Source organism: Sinocyclocheilus rhinocerous, unplaced genomic scaffold (genome assembly GCF_001515625.1).
Source record: "Sinocyclocheilus rhinocerous isolate Xijiao unplaced genomic scaffold, SAMN03320098_v1.1 scaffold869, whole genome shotgun sequence".
NCBI lineage: Eukaryota > Metazoa > Chordata > Actinopteri > Cypriniformes > Cyprinidae > Sinocyclocheilus > Sinocyclocheilus rhinocerous.
Window position 1 is genome coordinate 1722616 of NW_015653483.1, and position 24140 is coordinate 1746755.

Consider the following 24140-nt stretch of genomic DNA (forward strand, 5'->3'; position numbering starts at 1 on the left):
AGGATCCCCCCCCCCTCCTAAAATTGGCTTGTAAACTCAATCAGGTGTAGCTAATCACCTTCCCTATGGCACACAAAGCCATTTGACTTTCGACTGTGATCAGCTGTGTGGTCATTTTAATTAGCTGAGCATGAAAAGAGCTTTCATGGAGCATTTCCTTGGTAGTGCAACTGAAGCAAACAATCAACTATGGCTGCGTTTACACTTGGCATTAACATGCGACCTGTATCCGGATGTTGTCCACATACACATTGAAAAGACAAGTGTAAACGCGCTTCTGATCGGAATGTTATCCGATCAGCGTGTCCTGGTCCAGGGGTAGTCGAGGATGCATTGTGATCGGATCTCGGTGTAATGTAAACGCAATCCAGCCATCGTGTCTGCATTCGCAGGTCGACATCATGCAAAACACCGCCCCCTCTCTCCCGATCTGTCGGAAGAACAGAGCACTAGTGAGACTCATACATTTATTTTGATTTGTAAAATGTCCCGCGACTGAAAATAGTTTTCAAAAGAAAACCCACAACTTCAGGTTGACTGTGCACCGCAGACTTATTTAAATATTGCGCGGGAAATACAGATCCGATCGGTTATCCAGATCGAGAAGTCAGCTGATGTTGCAAGTGTAAACGCGCCGTCTGACACACTGAGCTGAATTAATGGAATCCTTTTCTAATGAGCTGATTATCTGAATCAGGTGTGTTAAATAAGGGAGAAGGTGGGTCCCCACGACCAGGATTCAAAACCATTGTTCTAGTGATCTTGAACACCTTGATTTGCTGGTTCAGGATTATTTGATTAGGTTTGGAGCTAAACTCTGCAGGAAGGGAGCCCCCCAGGAGCAGGATTGGCTACCCTTGGTTTTGCTCTAACTTCCCCAACACATCTGTATGGAAGTTTCTAATCATCCAGAAGATCTTGATTAGCTTTGTTCAGGTGTGTTTATTTGGGGTTGGAGTTAAGGACAGTGGCCTTCCAGGACTGGACATCCCTAGTACATTACAGGGTCTCACCTGGTTCAGGCTGCCAAAGCTGACCTTTATGTCTGGAACAGTCACGACTGAGCTTTGCCAAAATGCACCTTGAAGATTTTGAGGCCACATGAGAATAAAATTGAATTATTTGGTCTCAACACCAAACGATATGCCTGGCGGAAATCCAATACAGCTCACCATCCAAATAACAGCATTCCTCCAGTAAAGCATGGAGGTGCTAATATCTTGTTATGGTGTTGTTTCTCTGCAGCAGGGACTGAAGCACTTGTCAGGATAGAAGGAAAAATGGCAAAATACCATCAAATTCTTGAGGAAAATCTGCTGCCCTCTGCTAGAAAGTTGTCAATGGGAAGAAGGGTAACCTTCCAACATGACAATGACCCAAAGCACACAGCAAAACTGAGCACACAGAGGTTAAAGGAGAAAAAGATGAATGTCCTTGCATGGCCTAGTCAGAGCCCAGACTTAAACCCCATTGAAAATCTGTGGAATGACTTGAAGCAGTTAACTTAAGCAGTTCTGCAAAGAAGAGTGGGCAAATATTGCAAAGTTAGTAGAGATGTATCCCAACAGACTAAAGGCTGTAATTAAAACAAAAGGTGGTTTAACAAAATACTGACACAAGGGTGTGATCCTTTATCCATCTCAGTGATTGTTTTTTTCTGACATGTTGGTGTTATATTTTTTACTTGGATGTTATAAGTGGCACTGAGTAAATACAGCTGGATAAAACAAAAACTGCGTCTGTCTTCATTTCAGGCTGCAAAGCAACAAAATGTGATTAATTTAAAGGGGGGTGATTCTTTTCTCTACCCACTGTGTTTTTATATATTTATATATATATATATCCTCACCAAGGCTGCATTTTTTTTTTTTTTTAAATACAGTAAAAACAGTAATATTGTGAAATATTATTACTATTTAACATTTTTTTTAATGTAATATATTTTAAAATGTAATTTATTCCCATGATGGTAAAACTGAATTTTCAGCAGCCATTACTCCAGTCTTCAGTGTCACATGATCCTTCAGCAATCATTCTAATAGGTTAATTTTCTGCTTAATATTTTAGTAGAAACCATGATACTTTGTTTTCCAGATTCTTTAATGTCTTTATTGAAAACAGAATTTTGGTAACAATGTAAAAGTCTTTACTGACATTTTTGATAAAATTAATGTATTCTTACAGCATAAGTGTTAATTGCTTTAGAACAAATATTACTGACTGTAAACTTTTAAATGGTTGTGTATGTGTGTGAAAACAAAAGGAAAAAGAAAGGGAAAGGAAATTAAATTAAATACCCTGGCAAATCAGATAAATATGACAAACCGTACAATAAATTCACCAATTTCGAAATTACTGCAATATTGAACCATTTGTTTCACATTGTTAAATGATACCATTAGTGCTCTTCTGTATCGTGAAGTTCTGCCTCAACTGACCCCACTGTTTCTGTCCCATTTTTCCTTTGTGACGTTTATTGAAACCTTTTTGAGAAAACGCTGTCAGCCATCTATTGTACTAAAGTGGAGAGGGCAGTAAACTCGTGCGCCATGTGATTTATGAATGGCTCTAGACTCGGCTGACGCCATGATGCTCACCATCCCTCAAATCTTTTTTTCCCCCTCTTTCTCTTTCTCTTTCTCTCTCAGGCACTCTGTACTGCCACTTAAAGCAGTACTCTAATGTGGTGTCTAAGCATCTCCAGAGGCCTAACATCAGTCTCTATGGGTACATCTATGATAAAGCTGATACAAATGCTGACCCGGAGCCCAGCCCCAGCGACAGCAACTTAACCACTGCGCCTTCTCCCTGTCCTACAGACTGCCATTAATGCTGGTCAACGGTTAACTCAACCTGTCCAAATGCCTCAGTGCTTTCTTTTCCTTTAGAAAGACTTTTTGGGTGATTGTCTAGAGAGCACATTATGCCTTTTTTTCTTTTCTTTTCTACCAGTGAGTAAGTTTCAAGTCACAATGAATAAGGGGACGGAAAGTATAGCAATGGACTGTAAGTCCTTATTTCTGGTGAACATCATCTAGGTTTAATCCCGGGATAGTTTTTCCTGTAATGTCAGACAAGCTTCCCTGGGATCAAGCTTACTGCATGATCTTGTGGAATTAAATGATCCAGTTGGGTGACCAAGGTGTAGTCTTTTTTTTTTTTTTTTTTTCAGGAACTAACAGTGATTTACAATAAAGTGTGTAGAGATAATTAACAAAATATGCATGAAAACCTCTAAATACACAGTAAAGTCCCCTGTGACACTTTATTACGAAATGTATTGCACAAGACTTATCCTTCTTTTTTTTAATTCCTCAAATATGAAAAGGTTTGATAATGAAAGATGTGAAAAGAAATTATTACCTGTTAAAAAACAACTTGTATAATCACACTAATGGAACTGCTGCAAATCAGATTGTGGGAAAACATATATAGTCTCTGCATGGCATTTTTAGCGATTTATTATGCTCAAGGTTTTTACAGTTTCATTTATTGGTTTGATTAAAGACACCTTCAGGTAATGGGGTTGATATTTAAAGGTAGTGAATATTTTCGTATGTTTTGTTCTTTATTTTATTATGATTTGATGATTAAAATGGTTGATTCAGACACTTGTCAGCTGTTTTTTCAACACGTGGATACAAACCTCAGTTTTTAACAGCTGGATGCACTGTATTTAATGACTTTCTTTCTGATTATTCAAATGTAATAAGGCAGCTTCTTTTCAGTATTTAACTCTTGATGCTGACTATATACATGTTTAGGACTTCGACATGCTAATGAAAACATGCTAATGCTTTCACCCAAGTAGACACAGAGATCAGTTTAGAGCTAGTACAGTACTTATGATTTATGAAATATATTCAATTATATATACTTACAATAAAAAACAATATAGTTACAAAGTAAATCACAATGAAAAATGATCCTTACATTCTTTGCCATGCTACATTATTGTAAGGTTTAAGATTTATCTTTCTGATGTTTCTTTTAGGTCACATTTCAGTTGAACTAAATATTTTTTTCTTTTGAATTGTCATGTAAACATTTAAACGCTCTCTGATTTTTGCAAAATCGGACCAATAGACCTAGATTGTAGCTTGGCTTTGTCCAGCATGTATACACCACTGTTAGAGACCATGTTGGAGTCATAAATTGTAGTTCTAGTTTGACCTAACTGACCTCTTTTGATCACCTTTTGTTATGACTGTTCCCAATCAACCTCAAATGCTTTTGAAGGATTTCATCAGTTCAACCCAGAGCACAAGTGCCACTTGGCGATCAAAAGATGGAGCCTTATAAGCGCGCTATTGTTTTATGATGAGCAGATGCAGTATTCCCTTGTTTCTCAAATACTGGGGTCAATAAAGGGCCAGACTTTAATAGAAATTTAAATGTCAATGAAATGAGTTAAGAAGCATTACATTCTTGTCAACATTTGTTTCATGAAGAATGACATTGTGGGTGTGGAAGTATCAAATTATATTTCTTTTTTAAATGACGGCTGACTTTAATAAGATCCCTGCTAAGGGAGGCTCTCAGCTCCGTCTGTTTCAAGAGCTGAAGTCAGAGAGCACCAAAATGGCATTTTCACTTATAATTGCATGACCTTGTGCTTGGTTACAAGACACTTTTTGCTCTGACAGTCCTGCAATCTAGAGTTTCGATTATAGCACCGATCAAGAACAGAGAGGTGCAAATGTAGATGTTTTATTATAATGACATGTATAACAACATCACAATATGAACCTGTGATTCAGATGGCACTTTGTACTATTCTGCTGTTACACAGCACCTTTTGTGGTTATAGCATGAGTGCTGCTCTATATAGTACAATTGTGGAGACTATCACTAACATTAATATCTCTGTTGAAGAGTCAGAATTGCTAGTATATTTTTCCACACATAAAAAGGTCACACATGATGCTTTGATCCTGAAAATCATGCATTTGGCATTCTCTTAATGCTGTATTTTAATCATACCTGTTTTACTTTTGAAACGACCATGATAGCAGCCCAGTGATGATTAATGACAATGCTTTATTTTTCTGGTTGTTGGCCACTAAGAGTGATGAAACTAGTTTTGAGGTACTGAGGGGGAGGGAAGGCAATTAGCTCAGACTGTAAAATCTGCCAACATAAAGACCATCAATCTAGATGACTGAAACCACATGGTCAAGCAAATTCTGCACAATCCCTCAGAAAATTAGGAAAGCGTAATTGTCTAATGTGATTAAGAATGAGGTTACTCAAAATATCAATGTTTTCATTAAGCCCTGACGCAACTTAATTTGAAGTCATTTTTATAAATATTTCATTGAATTTTAAACACAATGGTTGCTGGTGTTTATGCTTGTCTGTTAATTACTGTTTAACATTTATTAAAAAGAAAGTGCATTAAAAAGCATGGTAGGAAGTGGAAGAGCCAAGCGTTTTCCAGTGTCCATTTTCAGAATGAATTTGGTGGGTTAATAGTCTTGGTTTATTGTTTTAGCCTATTATAATAATAATGTATAATATATATATATATATATATATATATAACAAAAAATATTAAATGATTACAACTCATTATAATGCAATATACAGTGGTGTGAAAAAGTGTTGGCCCCCTTCCTGATTTCTTATTTTTTTTGCATGATATATACTACTAGTCAGCTAATGTGTCTGAAAATATCCCATATATAATTCCAATATACCCATTTTATGTTTAGGGATATGCAATTTCATCTTAACTTCTACAATTCAAATTTAGCAATTTCCAAGGAATTTCCTAGTTCCCAGTTCTGACTGGTGCCAAACTCTGATATGCAGGTAGGTTATATCTGATCCCTTTCCATAAGCATCACAGCACACTGAGCACAGGTGCACTCTCGTGCATTATTTATTGTGCCCATTAACGCTATAGTGCACTGGATGTTTGGCCATAAGTGTGAAGTAGTTCATGGTGTAGCAACGTTAAAATGCTATCCCTTTGAGTTCCACAGTCATATAAAAAAAATTTATTACATTATAGAGAGAGAGTAAATCTTTTCAATCAACAACAGATGACCCTGAAGCTTTTTGTTTCAAACTAATAATTAAGAAAATCTGACCCTTTGAAATGTGCTCTTGTTATATTTGCAACAGTCTTGGGATGCATACTTTGGTAACGCCCAAGCCAGCAGTTCAGAGGAGACTGGAGAGAAGCATCTGTCTGCACTGGTTCAGGGGCGAGGCATGTCCCAGACACCTGCCATGTCAGAGAAGGTGGTGGAGGATCATTTGGCAGTTCACACTCTTATCAGAGCCTATCAGGTAAGTGAGGAGCTCTGGGTTAAAGGTTCACTCAAAAATGAAAATTTGCTGAAATTGTACTCACCCTCAGGCCATCCAAGATGTAGATGAGTTTGTTTTTCCATTTGAACAGATTTGCAGAAATTTAGTATTACATCACTTGCTCACCAATAGATCCTCTGTAGTGAAATGTCTTAATGATTTGTTTCTTACAAACACACAGCATTTCACTTCAAATTGTGTTCATTGATGAACTGGAGTCGTGGATTATATAGTGATGTTTTCATCAACTGCTTGAACTTTCATTCTGATGGCACCCATTCATTTGGTGAGCAACTGATGTAATGTTAAATTTCTCCAAATCTGTTCTGATGAAGAAACACTCGTCTCCATCTTGGATGGCCTGAGGGTGAGTACATTTCCAGCAAATTTTCATTTTTGGGTGAACTATTCAGTTTAACCACCAAGAACGATAATTATAACGATAACCATAACTAAGTTTTAAAAATAGTAAAGTATAACAATAGCAAAGTCTACACCACAGATATAACAATAACAGCACAGAGGAACAATATTGTTGAAATCACAATTTTTTTTCAAGCAGTGTGCGATTATAATAAACAGAACTTTATCATCCATTGGTGTGGATGTTATAGTTTTCATTCTTGATGTGAATAGGCCTTTAGACGTTAGGGAACGTGGATCTAAATGCAGGCAGTTTAATGAGAAAACAAGAAGAAAAAAAACTAAACCAAAAACAGGGAAAACTAGGAACAGGAACAAAGAACCAAAACACAAGCAGAAATGTCACCATTACATTCAACAACTGACAAAGCAAAAGAGAAACACAAGGGATGTTTATACAAGGGAGAACAAAAGGGACCAATGAGATATGGGAACTAGCAAGGAGTGGGTGTGGTCCAATGAGTGACTATGGCAACTAATTAGGGTAACTATGGAGACAAACAAGGCACACAGCTGAAAGTGGCAGAACACACCAAAGTCCCTTTAAGACAAGTCATTTCACTCGGCGGCCATCTTTGAAACGCCTCCCAGGCATGCAAGTGCAGCTCCTATCTCTTTGAATGGGGAAACATCAAATTCTCCAAAACTGTTCGCTAAGCTTATGATTCAATTTCATATTTGAAATCACCAATGAAATCTGACAAGAGCTGTCTCATAAATGTTGTTAGCATTAAAAAATTTTCAAAATTATTATTCAGGCTAGACCAGCCAGTGCGCATGCGCAGTCCTAAGTGCACGTCTCAGAATGCTGACTGTTTCTATAGCAACCGGGAGTGACACGTCTTGGGTATTCTGTAGTCTTTGAACACACTCAAGGAAACTTGTATCAAAGAAATGCAAGAATTTCAGAGGTTTTTGTTTTTAGTTGAGAGAATCTGATGCACAATTTATTTTGATAAAATAATCAAATCATATTCTCTAACATTGGCACTGGACTGCAACAAATCAAAGACAGGCCTGTACAGTACATCCATACATTTTATAGTGTCCCTGTGTAGTTATGCAAAACACGTGATTAATTCTAACCTAATTAGACTAGCTTTTTCCCTTTTGAAAATGAAAATATCAAAGAGATTGCTTGAATCAAAACAGGTGGTAACATTTTCCCTGCTTCCTCTAATTAATTAGATGAAGTATCGTAGGGATTTATTAAATTCTGTCTTTTGGCAAAGCCAGCATTTTTCTTCCATCTCCTGTTGCCAGCCTGTTGGGATTATATGTTCAATTTATTGTGAATCCTTGTGAGATTTGTTAGTCATGTGTCACACTGGTTCATATTTGTGTGGGTCAGATATCCCCTAGTTGAGGAAATGCACTTCCTGGCTCAGTCTTGCTTCCGGTTCTTGTTTTTCTTTGGTTATGGAGATGGCAAGTAACATTCAATCATGTGCATTTTGCTCACTTTAGGTACGTGGTCACCATGTGGCCAGGCTGGACCCTCTTGGCATCCTCACTGCTGATCTGGATTCCTTCGTTCCCTCAGATTTAATCACGTCAATTGACAAGCTTGGTGAGATATCCATTTAGCATATTTAATATTAACTTCATGGCTCTTATAAATACTCACTTCATTTCAGTGTCCTATAATAGATCTTTGTTCTGAAAACATCCAGCAAATGCTGACTTCGTTTCCTTGCTTGGGGCTCATCCTTAAGAGTGTTTTTGTTATTATTCTCTGTTAGCCTCGCCCTCAGCACCATTCAATACGGCAGCTGCTGAGTAATACACTGCTAAATACTTTTTTATCTTATAGACTTAATGACATGACAATGTCATATTATGTCTAGTCATTAATGCAAATCATACATATATACGTTGACATTATCATCATTGTTATTATCATTATTATCATTATCAACATTTCTGTATTACAATGCATTTAATAAAGTTAAGACCTGTCCAGATAATGAAATAAAGAAAAAAAAGCTTTATTAAAGGAAATAAAATGTTGAAAAGAAAACTTCATGAAGAACATTGACATAATCTTTTATTATTAATTCTTAGAAAAAAATATTTTAACCAACATGCAGAAACATACAGGGGGGAAAAAACTGGAAATTACATACACGTGTCAAGATCATTCAATTTCTTAAAATGTTGTATAATTTTATCTTTTTATGGCAAGGAAAGGTTAGTTCAGGTTGTAAAATCATGTCATGGTGTGACTCTTGATATTTATGATATTGAATGAATTGACCTTAAAAACTCATGTTATTTGTAATAAAATATTTAAAATTGAATTTTTAAAATTTAAATTGAATTTAAAAGATTTTTTTTTCAAAATCATATGAAACCAACACGAATACAAACAATATATTTCTAAGAACGTGTTTTAAAACAGATTATTATTAGTTTTTTCCCCCTTCATCAAGGACACTCTAATGTCATTGAGCCACAGATTTCATGCTTCCAAAAATATATAACAGTATTTTTGTCTTTTGATTTTTATTTTAAATCTTTATCTTTGTGGTTTATTTTGTCTAACGTCAGCGTTACTGTTCTGTCTTGCATTACAAGCCAGCGCAAGCTACCGGAGCTGTGTCTAATGTAATTGGTGGCTGACCTTGCCAACCCCAGCCACTGTGTTTATACGTCACTGTAGCAACAAAGCTGCACCCATCCACTGCATACATCTCCTTTTTAATTATGAAAGGAAAATTAGATTGTCGGAGCCGACTGAAAAAAACACTTTCATTGCAAAGTGAGGATTTCCAGTTATTAGACCATTCATCAAATGACAAATTGTGAATTTTCTGCACAAGATGTTTTCTAAGATGTTCCTGTGTGTAATCTTTTAGATCAGTCTTTTCATTTTAGCTCAGGGCTTCCGAAGACCATTGGAAGTTGCTTCCCTAATCTTATAATCAGAGCTGATAGCACTTCATATTATATAAGGATCAAGATTATTATAATGAAGTTTAGTAACACTGCTTGTACCAGTGCTTGCGTTTTGGTTTTTTGGTGACTCATAGTGCTCGATTAATGGAAAGGGGGAGAGAGAGCATGTATGTGTCTGCTTTTAGGGGCTGTAGCTGTGTAAGTGGTCAGCAAACAATTCCTCATTCGGCCATTACAGATTCCCCAGTCTCAGACAGCGACAGCGACAGGAACTGGAAGGGAGAGCTATGCCCCAGACTCAATCACAAGCACAGGTTAATGTTATCTGAGATAAAGGCCCATAAATCTTCCCCTTTGCTCCTGTCGGGTCCTATTGCCTTTAGTGTCACCAGAGTAGAAGGATGTTGGACATGTTCTCACAACAGATCGAAAAAGAGAGAGTAATAGCCAGTGAGAAGACCTCTCAAAACATGCCTCTTTTACCTTAGTACACTTTCATTGTGCCGGTCAGGTCAGGTTTTGTCAGAGCTTTTCCTATAGCATCTGTGCAGCTAATGAGGGCATGTATTGTACCAGAGGCTCTTAATTTCGGTACGATGCATCTTTCCTCTTTATCTGTACTGTGGCTTTAATTACATTTGCACCTGTCTCCTCTTGTGTGTGCTCCTCTCTTGAGGAGACACAGTCTTACTGATAGACCCCAGTGTTATCTACAGGAAGCATTTACAAACTACTACTGTATGATTGCTTGGTTTTCTTTCACCGTTTGGGGGTGTAACTAACCATGAAATTGGTAATGATGTTAGTTAGGCTTTACATACCAGGGCTCTAGGCTGTGGCTAAGTGGTTGAAAATGTGTCAAAATCTAAAAATGTGCCACATTAATTTAAAATCTATAAAGTTTTGTGTCTGTCCTTATGCGGTTTTGTCGGATATCCTCATCTTAAAATTGGTCGTGAAGCAGTCGTTACACTCTGGTTATTCACCATTGTAAAATTCAAGAATAATGAAAGTATGACTATATCCAAACAAAACAAATGATCGCCAGTACATGACATCCGGTCTGGTCTAGTCTAGCCACAAAAGTTAATTTCAACGCATCTGAAGCTCAAATCGCATCCAAAAAATATGCATACGAACATGATCTGAATTCCACCAGCTCACATACACTCTCCATTGTAAATGAATGACTTCCAGTCTGTCATTTGTCTGAGATAGTGAAAAGGATGCTTTAGCTTGTGGCAGTATTTCCTGCAATCATCAACAAACACAGCATGAGCTGTGATGTGCGATTCACAAATAAATGACTCTTATGAAATGGTTCTTTTTTAATGAGTCATTTAAAAACGATTCATAAAACAGGCTTATAAGGCAGCTGTTTGAATCAGATTCACTCAATAAATCATTAATAGCCGTTTTTGAGACTGCGAGTCATTCTTCAGTTATTCTTCAGTTACTGTGTTGTACAATTTACAAAAGAGTTTTGTTGTGCATGAATAATGGTATTCTATAATATACTGTATGTTTAGTTTTAATATTAAATCAGCTGTGAAAGAAAGCTGTTTGAGTGATTGTTGGAACCATAATCAGTACATCTTTACCTCATAATATTTGGTTTAAAAAGGTACATTGCATGGATTTGATTAAATGTCAATACAGTATTTCTTTTGTTGCTGTTTTTGCGTTAATATGCTTCTCCTCTTGAATCTTTAGGGTCATACGGCTTGGAAGAATCTGATCTGGATAAATAATTTCAGTTGCCACTAACCACATTTATTGGGGGAAATGAAAGCACACTCCCACTGAGAGAAATCATACACAGACTTGAGGTGGGTAGATGCTGGATTGTGACATCACCCAATATTTGAGTAGAAACACTCTTTCCTCATTCCTCATTAGCTGGTTTTGTGCTTGGATTGATTCAGATATGACATTGACTAGCTAATCTGAAAGGATGTAATTTGGGCAAATATGACAAGCTCATTGCTTATATTATGTTGATGTTTAATTATACTTCAAAAATGAATGCATTAATGAATGAATGAATGAATGGGTAAATAGAATTTACTTGGAATGTTCCAGACATCATACTGTGGTCATACTGGAGTGGAATTCATGTTCATTAACAATATGGAGCAGTGCCAATGGATTCGACAGAAGTTTGAAACTCCAGGAATCATAACATTTTCTGACAGAGAGAAGAGGACTTTGCTGTCCAGGCTGGTTTGCATCTTTAAAATAAAGTACTGCATCTGTGTTCTTTCCTTGTCTTTGTATTAGAGAATTATTTTTCCATGCTTAAACCTATTTTAATATTGGAATCAGAACTGCATTTTATTTCTTCTTTTTAATTAAGCAAAGTAAAGCTGACAATGAAATAATTTTTTAAAACTTGATTCAATGTTCTAGGTTTGAGGACTTTCTTGCTCGCAAATGGTCTTCAGAGAAACGCTTTGGTTTGGAAGGCTGTGAGGTTCTCATCCCTGCCCGAAGATGATCATTGATAAATCCAGTGAAGCTGGTATAGAGAGTGTAATTATGGGAATGCCTCACAGGTACCCCTAAAGCCTGCTCCATTCAATCTCACTCTGCTCTTATGAATCCACCCTAGCAATAATAACACAACGTCTGATTCACACAGAGGCCGACTGAACGTCCTGGCCAACGTAGTTCGCAAAGATCTGGATCAGATATTCTGTCAGTTCGATCCCAAACTTGAGGCTGCAGATGAGGTAATACAATTTAATCTGATGAAAGATGATTTTCGTTTTATTTTCGTTCTGTTATTGCACTTCTGATGTTCTTCAGGGTTCGGGAGATGTGAAATATCACTTGGGGATGTACCATGAACGGATAAACAGGGAAACAGATAAGAATATCGAATTGTCTCTGATGGCAAACCCCTCTCACCTAGAGGCGGTAGATCCTGTCGTTCAGGGCAAGACCAAGGCAGAGCAGTTTTACAGAGGAGACACTGAAGGAAGAAGGGTAGTCCATTTATCTTCAGATTATCTTTAAAGATGAGCCACTGTAAAATATAACAACATATTCTTCTTTTTCTGCTGTATAATAGCTAATTCATTTGGAATGTTGGATAAATACAAACCAACAACAGTGTTTTTAAAGCCATCAGTTTCTTTCTTTGCAGGTGATGTCCATTCTAATGCATGGTGACGCTGCTTTTGCGGGTCAGGGAGTTGTCTATGAAACCTTCCATCTCAGTGAACTGCCTTCATATACCACTCACGTCACCATCCATGTTGTGGTCAATAATCAGATTAACATCAAACATCAGATTTTCCTATTAAAAATCGACCTTGTTAAAACCTGAGGAGTGGCTTTCCGCCAAACCTTTGACCTTTTAGTATGTTGTAGATTGATGAGTGTTATCTGATGTTGCCAGATTGGATTCACCACAGATCCCCGAATGGCACGTTCCTCTCCCTACTCAACGGATGTGGCTCGCGTAGTCAATGCACCCATCTTCCATGTCAACGCTGATGACCCAGAGGCTGTGATGTATGTTTGTAAGGTTGCTGCAGAATGGAGAAACACTTTCAACAAGGATGTGGTGATAGACCTGGTAAATACTGTGAAGAGACATCCTACATATTAATGAAAATATCACTGAATGTTACGATTAATCACTTACTGGTAAGGACTGCTCGATTACACAACTAAAGATCCATTAACCTGGTTCAAGTATCACAATCTTTTCTCTTACACTTAGGGATGCCAACCAATGGTCTGTGAAGGTACTGCAGGGGCTCCATGGACAGATATTTAAAACCATTGCCTCTGTTTTTGTGACTTCAGCGGTCACTTACATTTTAGAAAATATGGCCGGTTACTAAATTTATTTTTACTTTTGCAATTAAATTGTTACAAAACAAAGCTAAAACATGATCAGTGGTTGTGCATCCCTGAGCAATATACAGTAGTGATGTTTTGTTTGTGAATGTATCAAGTGGTTCTGAATGAATTGAGTAAAACGTTACTGAATGAATCAGGTTTTTTTTTTTTTTGGAGTTGATGATTCTCTTTTCTAACAATGTAACCATGAAAGAAAGCTTACTGTAGTGTCCTCATTACTAAAGGCCTATTCACACCAATAACAAACTATGTTACAACTATGTTAACTATGTTATTCGCACTTTATGCACACTTTAAAGTGGGGAAGTCGTGGCCTAATGGTTAGAGAGTCGGACTCGTAACCCAAGGTTGTGGGTTCGAGTCTCGAATTTATTGCCTGTCAATGTTATTATCGTTTATCAGCTGGGAAAAATAGCTCTGAATTTGATTCAGTTTCCAGATATTGTTGTGATATTGATATTGATAGATATTGTTGTGATGTGGACTCCGATATTGTCTTATAGATAAATTGATTTTTAAATCTTTAAGGTTAAGATAGACCTGGTTAGATAGGGCTATCATTCCTGAACACCTTTAAGTACAGTATAGCCTTGATTTATGCGTTGATCATTCAAGAATGTAATTTAGGTTTTGCATTTATGATCACGTGATCCTGAGTGGCACACTCTCACAAATCATTTTGAACACTGAGGAAATGTATTTGAAATCTTACTTGGGAATTAACCCAGTTTAAACAACATCTAAAATATTCAACTTTCATTTGTAACTGTTAAATATGTAGAAAAGAACAGAAAAGTGTAAAAACAGGATAGACATTGAATCTTAGTTAAACAGTGGCAATAGTGTTTTTTATACAATAGAAATTGCTTGGTTGATTAATGATACTGAATTTGCGTATTAATACACATATATTGACGTTGTTGATATATTTTATAGGTGTGCTACCGGCGGTTTGGACATAATGAGATGGATGAGCCCATGTTCACTCAACCCCTCATGTACAAGTAGATCCGCAAACAGGAACATGTGCTGAAAAAGTACGCCGACAAGCTCATCTCTGAGGGAGTTGTAACACTGCAAGAGTTTGAGGTTTGTGTCTCACTCTATGAAAATCTCATTACTGTGTCATTATGTAATATGAAAATGTCCACCTGCTGTTGTTCCTCCCACAGGTCATCCTAATTGACCTTTTTAACTCATCTAAAACATCTTTTCCACAGCTGTTGTTTTCCTGGCCTATTAGGGAGTGATGGGTTTCCTGTGCCATTTGTATATTGTTTCCTGACAATTGATGGAGGCTGTGTTCAGATGCTCAGCCAATGTCTTTTCGTTCTGGCGATGACATGTTTCATACTTCACCCGCTGACCCAGGCTCTCATTCCCTGGGCTCAGAGCTAGCCACCCCTCCCCTCCCAACCAACGTCAGATTTGTGTCGCCGTAGAAACCACAATCGTAGGACCAAACCATCCCTCCGGTGCAGATAGCTGACACCTTGTCTCGCCCGGCGACAGCTCGTTTTATTTACAACTGCATCCCTGTCACTCTTCACTCGCTGACATAGCTCAGGGGATTTCACTTAGAGAATAAATTGTGACTGGAATCTTGCTGTTTTCTCTACGCCGTGGCACATAGGTGCCATGAATCGTTAATTAATAATTTGTCACAAATGTGTCATGTGTCTGGGTTTTTGATGAATATAGTGGATGGCGGGCTAGCACTGTGAATTGTTTTCAGGAGGAGGTATACCAGCTCTAAAGATGAGAAGATCCTACACATCCGCCACTGGCTTGACTCTCCGTGGCCAGGTACATACTGAAGACTAGATGCTAGGCGTTTCAGTGAAAATATAAGATCAGCATTTCTCGACCTTTTTGACTCCAAATCCTCCCATTGTTTGTCACCTTTTTCATGTCAAATTTATTTTTATATAGCTCTACTGAAGACAGAAGCTCAAGCAGTAACAGTTGTCGATGTTGTTGATTATGAACCAATTCGAGTCAGCTATATTGCAGAAAATAATATTGTCATTATTCAGCTCAATTCAGTTCAAGTTTTGTTCTTATTTTGTTCTCATCCATAACAATATTTGAAGGTTCCCTATAGTCCTAGTTTTGTTTTCAAAACCTTTAACTTTTAATTAGATTTTAATGTATGGGCACTCCTAGTTACTGTAAATTAAAAAAGTAACTAAAATAGTTATAATTAAAAAGAAAATAATTACATTACAGTGATTTATTGGATAAAGATCAAGTACAAGGATTTCTAAAAATCTTTTTACACACAATTTCTTGTCAGTAAAATATTTTAATATTTAAAAAAAAATTATATTCTTTATAAAATGCCCATGGCATTTTAAGATTAATTTATACAGTATGACATTTCCAGGTTTAGAGATCACACTACCTCATGTATCCAGGTTTTCCAAGACTGGAAATTGATTTTAATGCTTGTTTTGTCATATTTAAAATAATTTTAAGTCTTCTTTAGGCTCCCTTTAAAGTTTGCTAAGGCCCACTGGTAGAATACCACTGGTTTAGATCCTATTGGTGGTGATATGTGCTCTGTTTTGTGTTTAAGACTTCTTCAAACCAGATGGGGAGCCAAAGAGCATCAGCTGCCCTCCCACTGGACTAAACGAAGAGGTGCTCAGGCACATTGGCGAGGTAGCCAGTTCAATCCCTCTAAAGGATTTTACCATTCATAGTGGTGAGTTTTGGGTATTTTAGCATTAAATTCAGAGATCTGTTTGTGGCAGTATTGAAACCACAATTTCCATCCCAAATTATACAAGTATTCCTAAACTTGCGGTGTTGTAGCCCAGTGGGCAAAAATCTAGGCTGGTAACTGAAAGGTTGCTGGTTCAAAAACTGGAAAAGCTTAATCCCTGAACTATCACCATTGTATCATTGTGCAAGGGGCCTGTCAAACTCCAAATATACATTATGAAAGTATCATAAAACTAGTCCATACAACTTTTTGGTTATATTTTGATATTTTCAAGATTCAAGATTCAAGATTTTTTATTTGTCACATACATGGTTATATAGAGAATATATGACCAGCAGTGAAATGTCAGATCTTCAGATGCAATATGACAGCTATAAAAAAAAAAAAAAAAAATTTCTTTAATTTTGATTACTGTTGGCTTTTATTTTGTATTTTTTTGGAAAAGAGCGAAAGTGCATTCCATGGAAGACAGAAAGTCATACAGGTTTCAGAAGACATGAGAGTGAGCAAATGTTGACAGAATTTTCACTTGCTTGAACTATCACTTTAATTATTGCTGTGGAGTCCCAAAGGCTGTTCCCAGCAGTCAGTTCATCAACTAGATTATATCTTATGTACTGTTAAGCTTTAAGCACTAGGGACAAAACACTGGAAACTGACATCAAAGCATTGCAGGATGATGGTGGTAATGGTGTGGAACATCAGCAAAGCCCTGACAGATGATCCTTAGACTTCTGATATAGGATTGTTTCATTTCACCACACGGGTCATAATTTTCTTTCACTGAGCAGCGGACGCAGGGGAGCCATAGTGGATTGATGGAGTTGTACTCTGGGACCATTGCACTTAAAGAACCGACTCCTATTTGGCTGCCTTAAATTCTGCTAAATCACCCTAACCACCATAGCCCTCCAGCTAAACTCTGTTTATTGCCTGCCTCTAAGCACAACTACCTCAAAGCATCAAATCAGCCCACCGGCAAACATATTTCTCTGACCCAGGCCAGTGCTTTATTCCAATGGTATACTGTGTATGAAAAACCAGGTACTCTGGGGCTTGATTCTTATAAGCATGAACTGTATAAGGCATATTAACACATATGGCATAGACATATTACATATATTGTAACTTTTATATTCAAAAAACAATATGATAATGATACCTAATATGATAAAAAGAAGAAAAAAAATCAAGCATAGCTATGCTTTTACAAGAAACAGTCTTATTTTGTGATTGGTCCCAGATGCATAATATATATTTTTTTTCCATAAAGCCCAAAAAGAAAAGAAATTAAAATAAACATGGCCAATATTTGCAATAAAGGCAGTACATATATAAAGTATTTTCCTACTGAATATGAATTAACTTTATAAATGTTATTTATTTTCTCTGTGTGTAAATAAAAAAGCAGCAAGCTTAATGTTGGTTTGATAAATCTTTTATACTTTTATGCTTTTTTCCCTGTTGGACCGACAAAAATCCCATAGACTTCCAATGAAAACTTCTACTATCTAGCTTATATATCAAGCAGGGCTTTGTCAAGCCAACATTAAAGTCTTGACCAACTTTACTTTAAAAATAAATAAAATAAATTGCATTTATTTTCAAAGTGTCACACAACAAAAGATACAAGTGTCTGATTTTCTATATGTTCTGCATCTGTGTTATTTCAGGCTTGTCACGTATCCTTCGAGGCAGAGTGGATATGGTTGCGAAACACACGGTGGACTGGGCCTTGGCAGAATACATGGCCTTCGGCTCTTTGCTGAAGGATAGTATTCATGTGAGACTCAGTGGACAAGATGTGGAAAGAGGAACATTTAGGTAAGATAGTCAGTCCATTTCATGAAAACTACTGTAGCTGCTCACTTTTTAAGTATTATGATTTATGAAGGAAACAAAAACTGGAGGTTCAGCACATGCAGTCACGGAAGACCATCAGTTGTTGTCATACGTTTTCTAAACAGTGTGATGTGATGTATTGGGCCACTTTCCATTCCTAAACTGACTAGATTTCTGTAACTAAAAATAACCAAGTATATATTTTCTACCTTATGGCTCCATTAAAACTAAAATGTCAACACATTGACAAATGACGTCAGCTTGTCACACGCAGACAGAGTCCTCAGAGAGATACCCACATGGTGTCGTCACGGTACTGCTTCTAAAGGAAACCCGTTTTATGTCACCCCACAGCAGTACAGACACATACTCCCACGTCTGTTCGTTACTGTCATGAGCAAGGTATTTTGGCCAGGTTTGTTTGAAATAGTACACACATGATGAAACTCTGAGACATCAGCACAGTTGGCAATATTTACGGATTCACATTACAGTTTTTGACTCTAGATTTTCCTTTCAATGGGCTACACTGGATGATTTTATGCTTTGCTTAAAACATAATGTAGGTAAAATGCGAGTGAAAAGACGTCAGCAAAGTAGCTTCTGTGTGATATGAGCCTTTTTATCAAAGTAGATTGTCTGCTGGTGCATATATTCGGTGCTATGTTTTCTTCGCATGCAAAGGCTTTGGGAGTGAACATATTGGTGTGCTCCAGTCTGCTGGTTCTGCTTGTTACTCAGGGAGTTAATGGCTATGAGTAATTGATTCAGTCTACTGTGTTTGGGAATGCACTGAGTACTGTGCTCTGGTCCCTTGATTGATGAAACCAACACACAGCTGATGCACCGTGGAAACTGTTTACTCCCCAGATTCTCTGTGTTTCCAGAGCTAACCATTGAGACAGGACACTTTAGCTTAAAGAGCCACTTTTGATTTACATTTGTGATTAAATGAGCATAGCAGACAGACCCCAATTAGCCTGAACACATTCCTTGTGGTTACATTCTCTATTTCACAACATTATCTATCAGAGGAGTCCATATTTGTCAAATGTGAATTACCCAGCTTGTTGAGAAATATATGTGGTTAATACTGTATTTAGGCTAAATGTTATGTAATGTCTGTGTACTCATTGTGAATCGGGACGGCCAGCACTGGACATCATTACTGTGATATTTAAAGGACTTTAAAGATCTAATCTAAGATGTGTAGCGAATCAGCTCATTCATGGGGAAATATGAATAATTAATCATAACTAGTTATAATTAATTATAAATATTTAGATCCGCTGTAGATATTTACTTGACCTCTCAGGGTCAACTGTCTGTCAATTCTAAGAACGTTACTTTCCTGGTTAGGAAGTTGATAAGCGCTTCTGTGTTCCAATGAACCACCTGTGGCCGAACCAGTATTCAACAGCACATCTATTTGCAAAATCCATACTAAGAAGCTTTTATACAGTATTATTTTTATGTCCAAGTTTTATGTTCTGACATGCCTATGTTGCTTAGGGTTTGAGCTGGGTTTTGCCATGGCTAGTCCTAATGCCCTGGTGTGCTGGGAGGCTCAGTTTGGGAACTTCCACAACACAGCCCAGTGCATCATTGACCAGTTCATCTCTGCAGGCCAGGCCAAGTGGGTCCGCCACAATGGCATTGTTTTACTGTTGCCCCATGGGATGGAGGGAATGGTGAGTCTGCTGATAGCATGCCCTATTATACAGTATATTACATTATTCTATCATTATTTTTGTAACTTGTTATGAAATAAAGTCTCTCAACTCAGAAAAATGAACTATCCTATCCTGTCAGACGTTATACTGTGCTTGTAGCACGCACTCTTCAATTGCACAAGTGTGGTGGCCGCACACTGTATATCATTTCACTAAAGCGCAAAAGAAACTACGAGCATGCAACGTGTGAAATAAAAGTAAAGTACCAATAAATCACATAACTGGTACTTCGTGTGCTAGCTGGGAAGGATTTGCATGAAGGTATGATATTTTTTTAAACAAATTTCATCAAACAGATTTATATATATATATATCATGAAGTGGGTCACGGCTTGATGACCATGGGAAAATGTGGGTCCCATGTCCAAACCAGTTGAGAAGCACTGTACTAGACCATATCAAAGCAAATGCTATTTTTAGTGTCAGTTATGTAGATCATAACAGTCCTATTGACCACTGAATCTAATTTCCTGCAGAGATCAAATGCAGGGTAAAATCTTTTTCAGTCCTTTCCTTGACTCAATGGCAGAATAGCTGTACTAAGATCAATAATGATGACTCAAGTTTGGTCTGAGCCAATAAATGAGGCTATAATTCTTTAGCTTAGTGTGGCGTTTGATAGACCTACACTCATTAGTGCTGGTGTGTTTGCACTAATGAGCAGGGCCCGGAGCGCTCGTCAGCACGGCCTGAGCGCTTCCTGCAGATGATCAAGGATGACCCTGATCGCTATCCGGTAAGTGGCCCTTCCTGCCATGCCTCATGCTGAATGGCCACAGGTAGTTTGAAACGTACACACTTCACTGATTGCCAATTTGTTTGATGCTTAATATAGTTCTTGTTAAAACTGCTTTCCTTTTTAGTTTAGCAGTATGTCAGTTACAGTGGCAGGGCATCATGGGTAAAGACATTGGGGTGACAAGAATGGTACTAATTACAACCCTGATCAGTATTTACAAAACACGATCATTAAACAGGTTATTGACAAAAACAATCAGAAGTTAAATCAATTCATGAATGTTCTCTTTATGCAAAGGAAGTCTTTGGTGAAAATGTCAAAATCAAATCTTTGTGCTATCGTGGAATCTTATATAATAATAAATGAATCATTAAATATTTGAAAAGAATAAACATGTTGAAATATCATATAATTGTTTTTTTTTTTTTTAAGAAAGTTTTTACTTGGACACATAATGGGATTTTTTTGACATGATATTTTTAATGAGCTGTGGTTTATTTAACTCATTTAAGGAATTCACTGGAGACTGTGAGGTCCAGCAGCTCTATGAGTGTAATTGGATCGTGGTCAATTGTTCAACACCTGCCAACTACTTCCATGTGCATAGAAGGCAAATCTTATTACCATTCAGAAAGCCAGTAAGACAAAACTTTTTCCTTTCTGTGTGTCAGCAGCCTAATCTTTTTAATGTATTTTGTGGATTCGTATATATATACAAACACACACACACAACTAGAATGTACAATTGAGAGAAAATGTACACTGAGAGATGTAGTATTTAGACTTAAGTTTAATGTCACAGCTGCTGTGATGGTAGTTTGATGGACTTTATTAACTTAAGCTTTAACTTAGTTTTTATGTGAAAGTTTGACACATATCCCAGCACTCCTTTGCTTCTGTGCCACTGCAATTGTCTAAAGTGATTCCCTGTTGTGGAGGTTTGTGGAGCATGAGAAAATCTCTTCCTGAGCAAATTAAACCGTGATCGTCTGGGGATGATATTGTTTGTTTAAAAGTGCTCTTAATTTACTGTTTTGCTTGGTTTCACAGCTGTGTTTTTGTTACTATTTTTTTATTTCCTTATATTGGTTTTTTAAAGTGCCTAAATGCAACTATAAATCAAAAACAGTTTATTTGACTGACCACATTTTCATATTCTTATTCAGCTGATCATTTTCACACCAAAGTCTTTACTGAGGCTGCCCGAGGCGCGATCCAGTTTCGATGAGATGATCACAGGTACAAAATTCTGGTAGACTTTAGAATTCTGTCCAGCTTTTGGAGATAGAATTTGGCCATATCTAATTCATCTATGTTGCAGGGACAAAATTCCTAAGGATAATTCCAGATGATTGTCCTGCGTCCAAAAATCCAGAAAAAGTCAAAAGGGTCATCTTCTGCACTGGAAAAGTGTACTATGAGCTGGCAAAAGAGAGAAAACAGCTGAAGTTGGAGGAGGATGTTGCAATTGTCAGATTGGAGCAGGTTGCCAACTATAGTTGTCTGTGGTGTAATGACACTGCAAAAATTACCTGAATGAAATGAAAATGACAATCAAATGCATTCTTCCCTTTTAGATATCACCCTTCCCTTTTGACCTCATCAAGGCTAAGGTTGAGAAGTACAGCAATGCTGAACTCATATGGTGTCAAGAGGAGCACAAGAATATGGGCTACTATGATTACGTAAGGCCACGTTTCCTCATAGTGCACCCCAAGGATCCAATGTGGTGAGTCTCTTTTTAAAGGAAAAGTTCACCCAAAAGTGAAAATTTGCTGAACATTTACTCACCCTCAGGCCATCTAAGATGTGTTTGTTTCTTCGTCGGAACAGATTTGGAGAGATTTAGCATTACATCACTTGCTCACCAATGGATCCTCTGCAGTGCCATCAGAAAGAGTGTCCAAACAGCCAATAAGAACAACTCCAGTCCATCAGTTAATGTCTTGTGAAGCAAAAAGCTGCATGTTTGTAATAAACAAATTCATCATTAAGATGTTTTTAATTTCAAACGAGTCCTCTATCCATAATACTGCTTTCTCCTGTTGTCACGTCTGAATCAGAATTATGCACAGATCAAGCAAAAACAGTCCAAAACAGTTCTCAACAAGTATGAAGGTGGATTTTGATGCGAGAGGACAACAGGGGATTGACTTTTTCATTGGAGGAAGCATTATGAATTATGGACTATGGATTATTTTGGCCAGATCCAACAGTTCAGAGTTGAAATGTCTTAATAATGGATTTGTTTAAGAATAAGATAATAAACTTCATTGTCATTATAATAATACAATGAAATTTGTTTGGTAGCTCTCAGAGTTTGTTACCAACACAGATTTTCGCTTCATCGGAGCTGTGACAATTACTTGTGGATTATTGTGATGTTTTTATTAGCTGTTTGAACTCTCATTTTGACGGCACCCATTCACAGTGATGTAATGCTAAATTTCTCCAAATCTGTTCCATTGAAGAAACAAAGTCATCTAGCCTACACCTTGGATGACCTGAGCAATTTTCAGCCATTTTTCATTTTTGAGTGAACTATTCCTTTAAGCTAAATGTTTGGTGTATCCTAAACAAATTTATATACACCAAGCTAAAAACTTTCACTTTCACTTTTAGGTACGTTGGCCGTGACCCTGCTGCAGCCCCTGCAACAGGAAACAAATTCACTCATCTAGCTGAGCTGAAGAGGTTCTTGGACACTGCCTTTAACCTTGAGGCTTTCAAGGGCAGGAGTTTTTGATGCTATTGTGTTAGTTGTGGAAATTATAACTTTTTTCATAAAATTGTGCACAAGACAGCAGATAGAAATTTGTTTAGCTCATATATCCATATATTTGCACCAGAAATCCCTAATCTGTCTGAAGTAATTGGTATTCTTATTTTTTTTATTTGTCTTCCATTACTGTCACACTTGGCTTCATCCTGAGACATCAAACAGATGGCATGTAGACAAGTAACAATATTCTCCATGGCAGTGGCAATATTCTCTGTAGCTTCCACAAAATATGCTTCCTTTTTAGACTTTAGGGTTCTTGTGGCGTTCAGGACTCATGACATTTATAACGTCAACATGTCTGTGACAACTTTGAAATGCTATACACTCTGGGAAAGAAATAAAAGGAAGTTACAAAACAATTACTTAAACCACCAATCTGATTAAGCACAAGTATCTGATGCAATATCTTTCTGTGTATCTGCTTCTGTAAGAGAATTTAGCAACACTAAAACTTGTACATTGTCATCTTTAATGATCATTCTATGGCTGCTTATACATAGATAAATCTTTATTGTCACTCAAGCTGGACTAATCAACTATAACTAGCAACTATAATCCAGCTAACTGAATTTTACTTAAATGTTTGCTGTAGGCACTTGCTATAGTGAATTAAAATTTAATGTAAATGTTTAAAAAGGGTAAAAAAAATATTAGATTCGGTTGTAGTATATGCATTGCTCATGGGGAAAATGATCATAAATTCAATTCACTGTGATAGATTGTGATAAATGATAGATGCTTCTCAGCAATAATGCAATAAACTGTGTCACTGACAAACAATGGATGTTTGCTTGGTTATATCAT

The 24140-nt window shown here is 37.1% G+C and overlaps 1 protein-coding gene and 1 pseudogene across 4 annotated transcripts in view; both read left to right on the forward strand.

Annotated features, from left to right (window-relative positions):
* parga (poly (ADP-ribose) glycohydrolase a) overlaps positions 1-3611 on the forward strand; it is a 36456-nt gene extending 32845 nt beyond the window's left edge. For all 4 annotated transcript variants that reach the window (XM_016522736.1, XM_016522739.1, XM_016522737.1 and 1 more), the window contains one exon: positions 2649-3611. In XM_016522736.1, coding sequence (XP_016378222.1) covers positions 2649-2830 — 182 coding nt within the window. In that variant the 3' untranslated portion in view covers positions 2831-3611. The remainder of the gene's footprint in view (positions 1-2648) is intronic.
* Positions 3612-5808: 2197 nt separating this feature from the next.
* LOC107716283 (2-oxoglutarate dehydrogenase-like, mitochondrial) lies at positions 5809-23300 on the forward strand (annotated as a pseudogene).
* Positions 23301-24140: the final 840 nt, after the last annotated feature.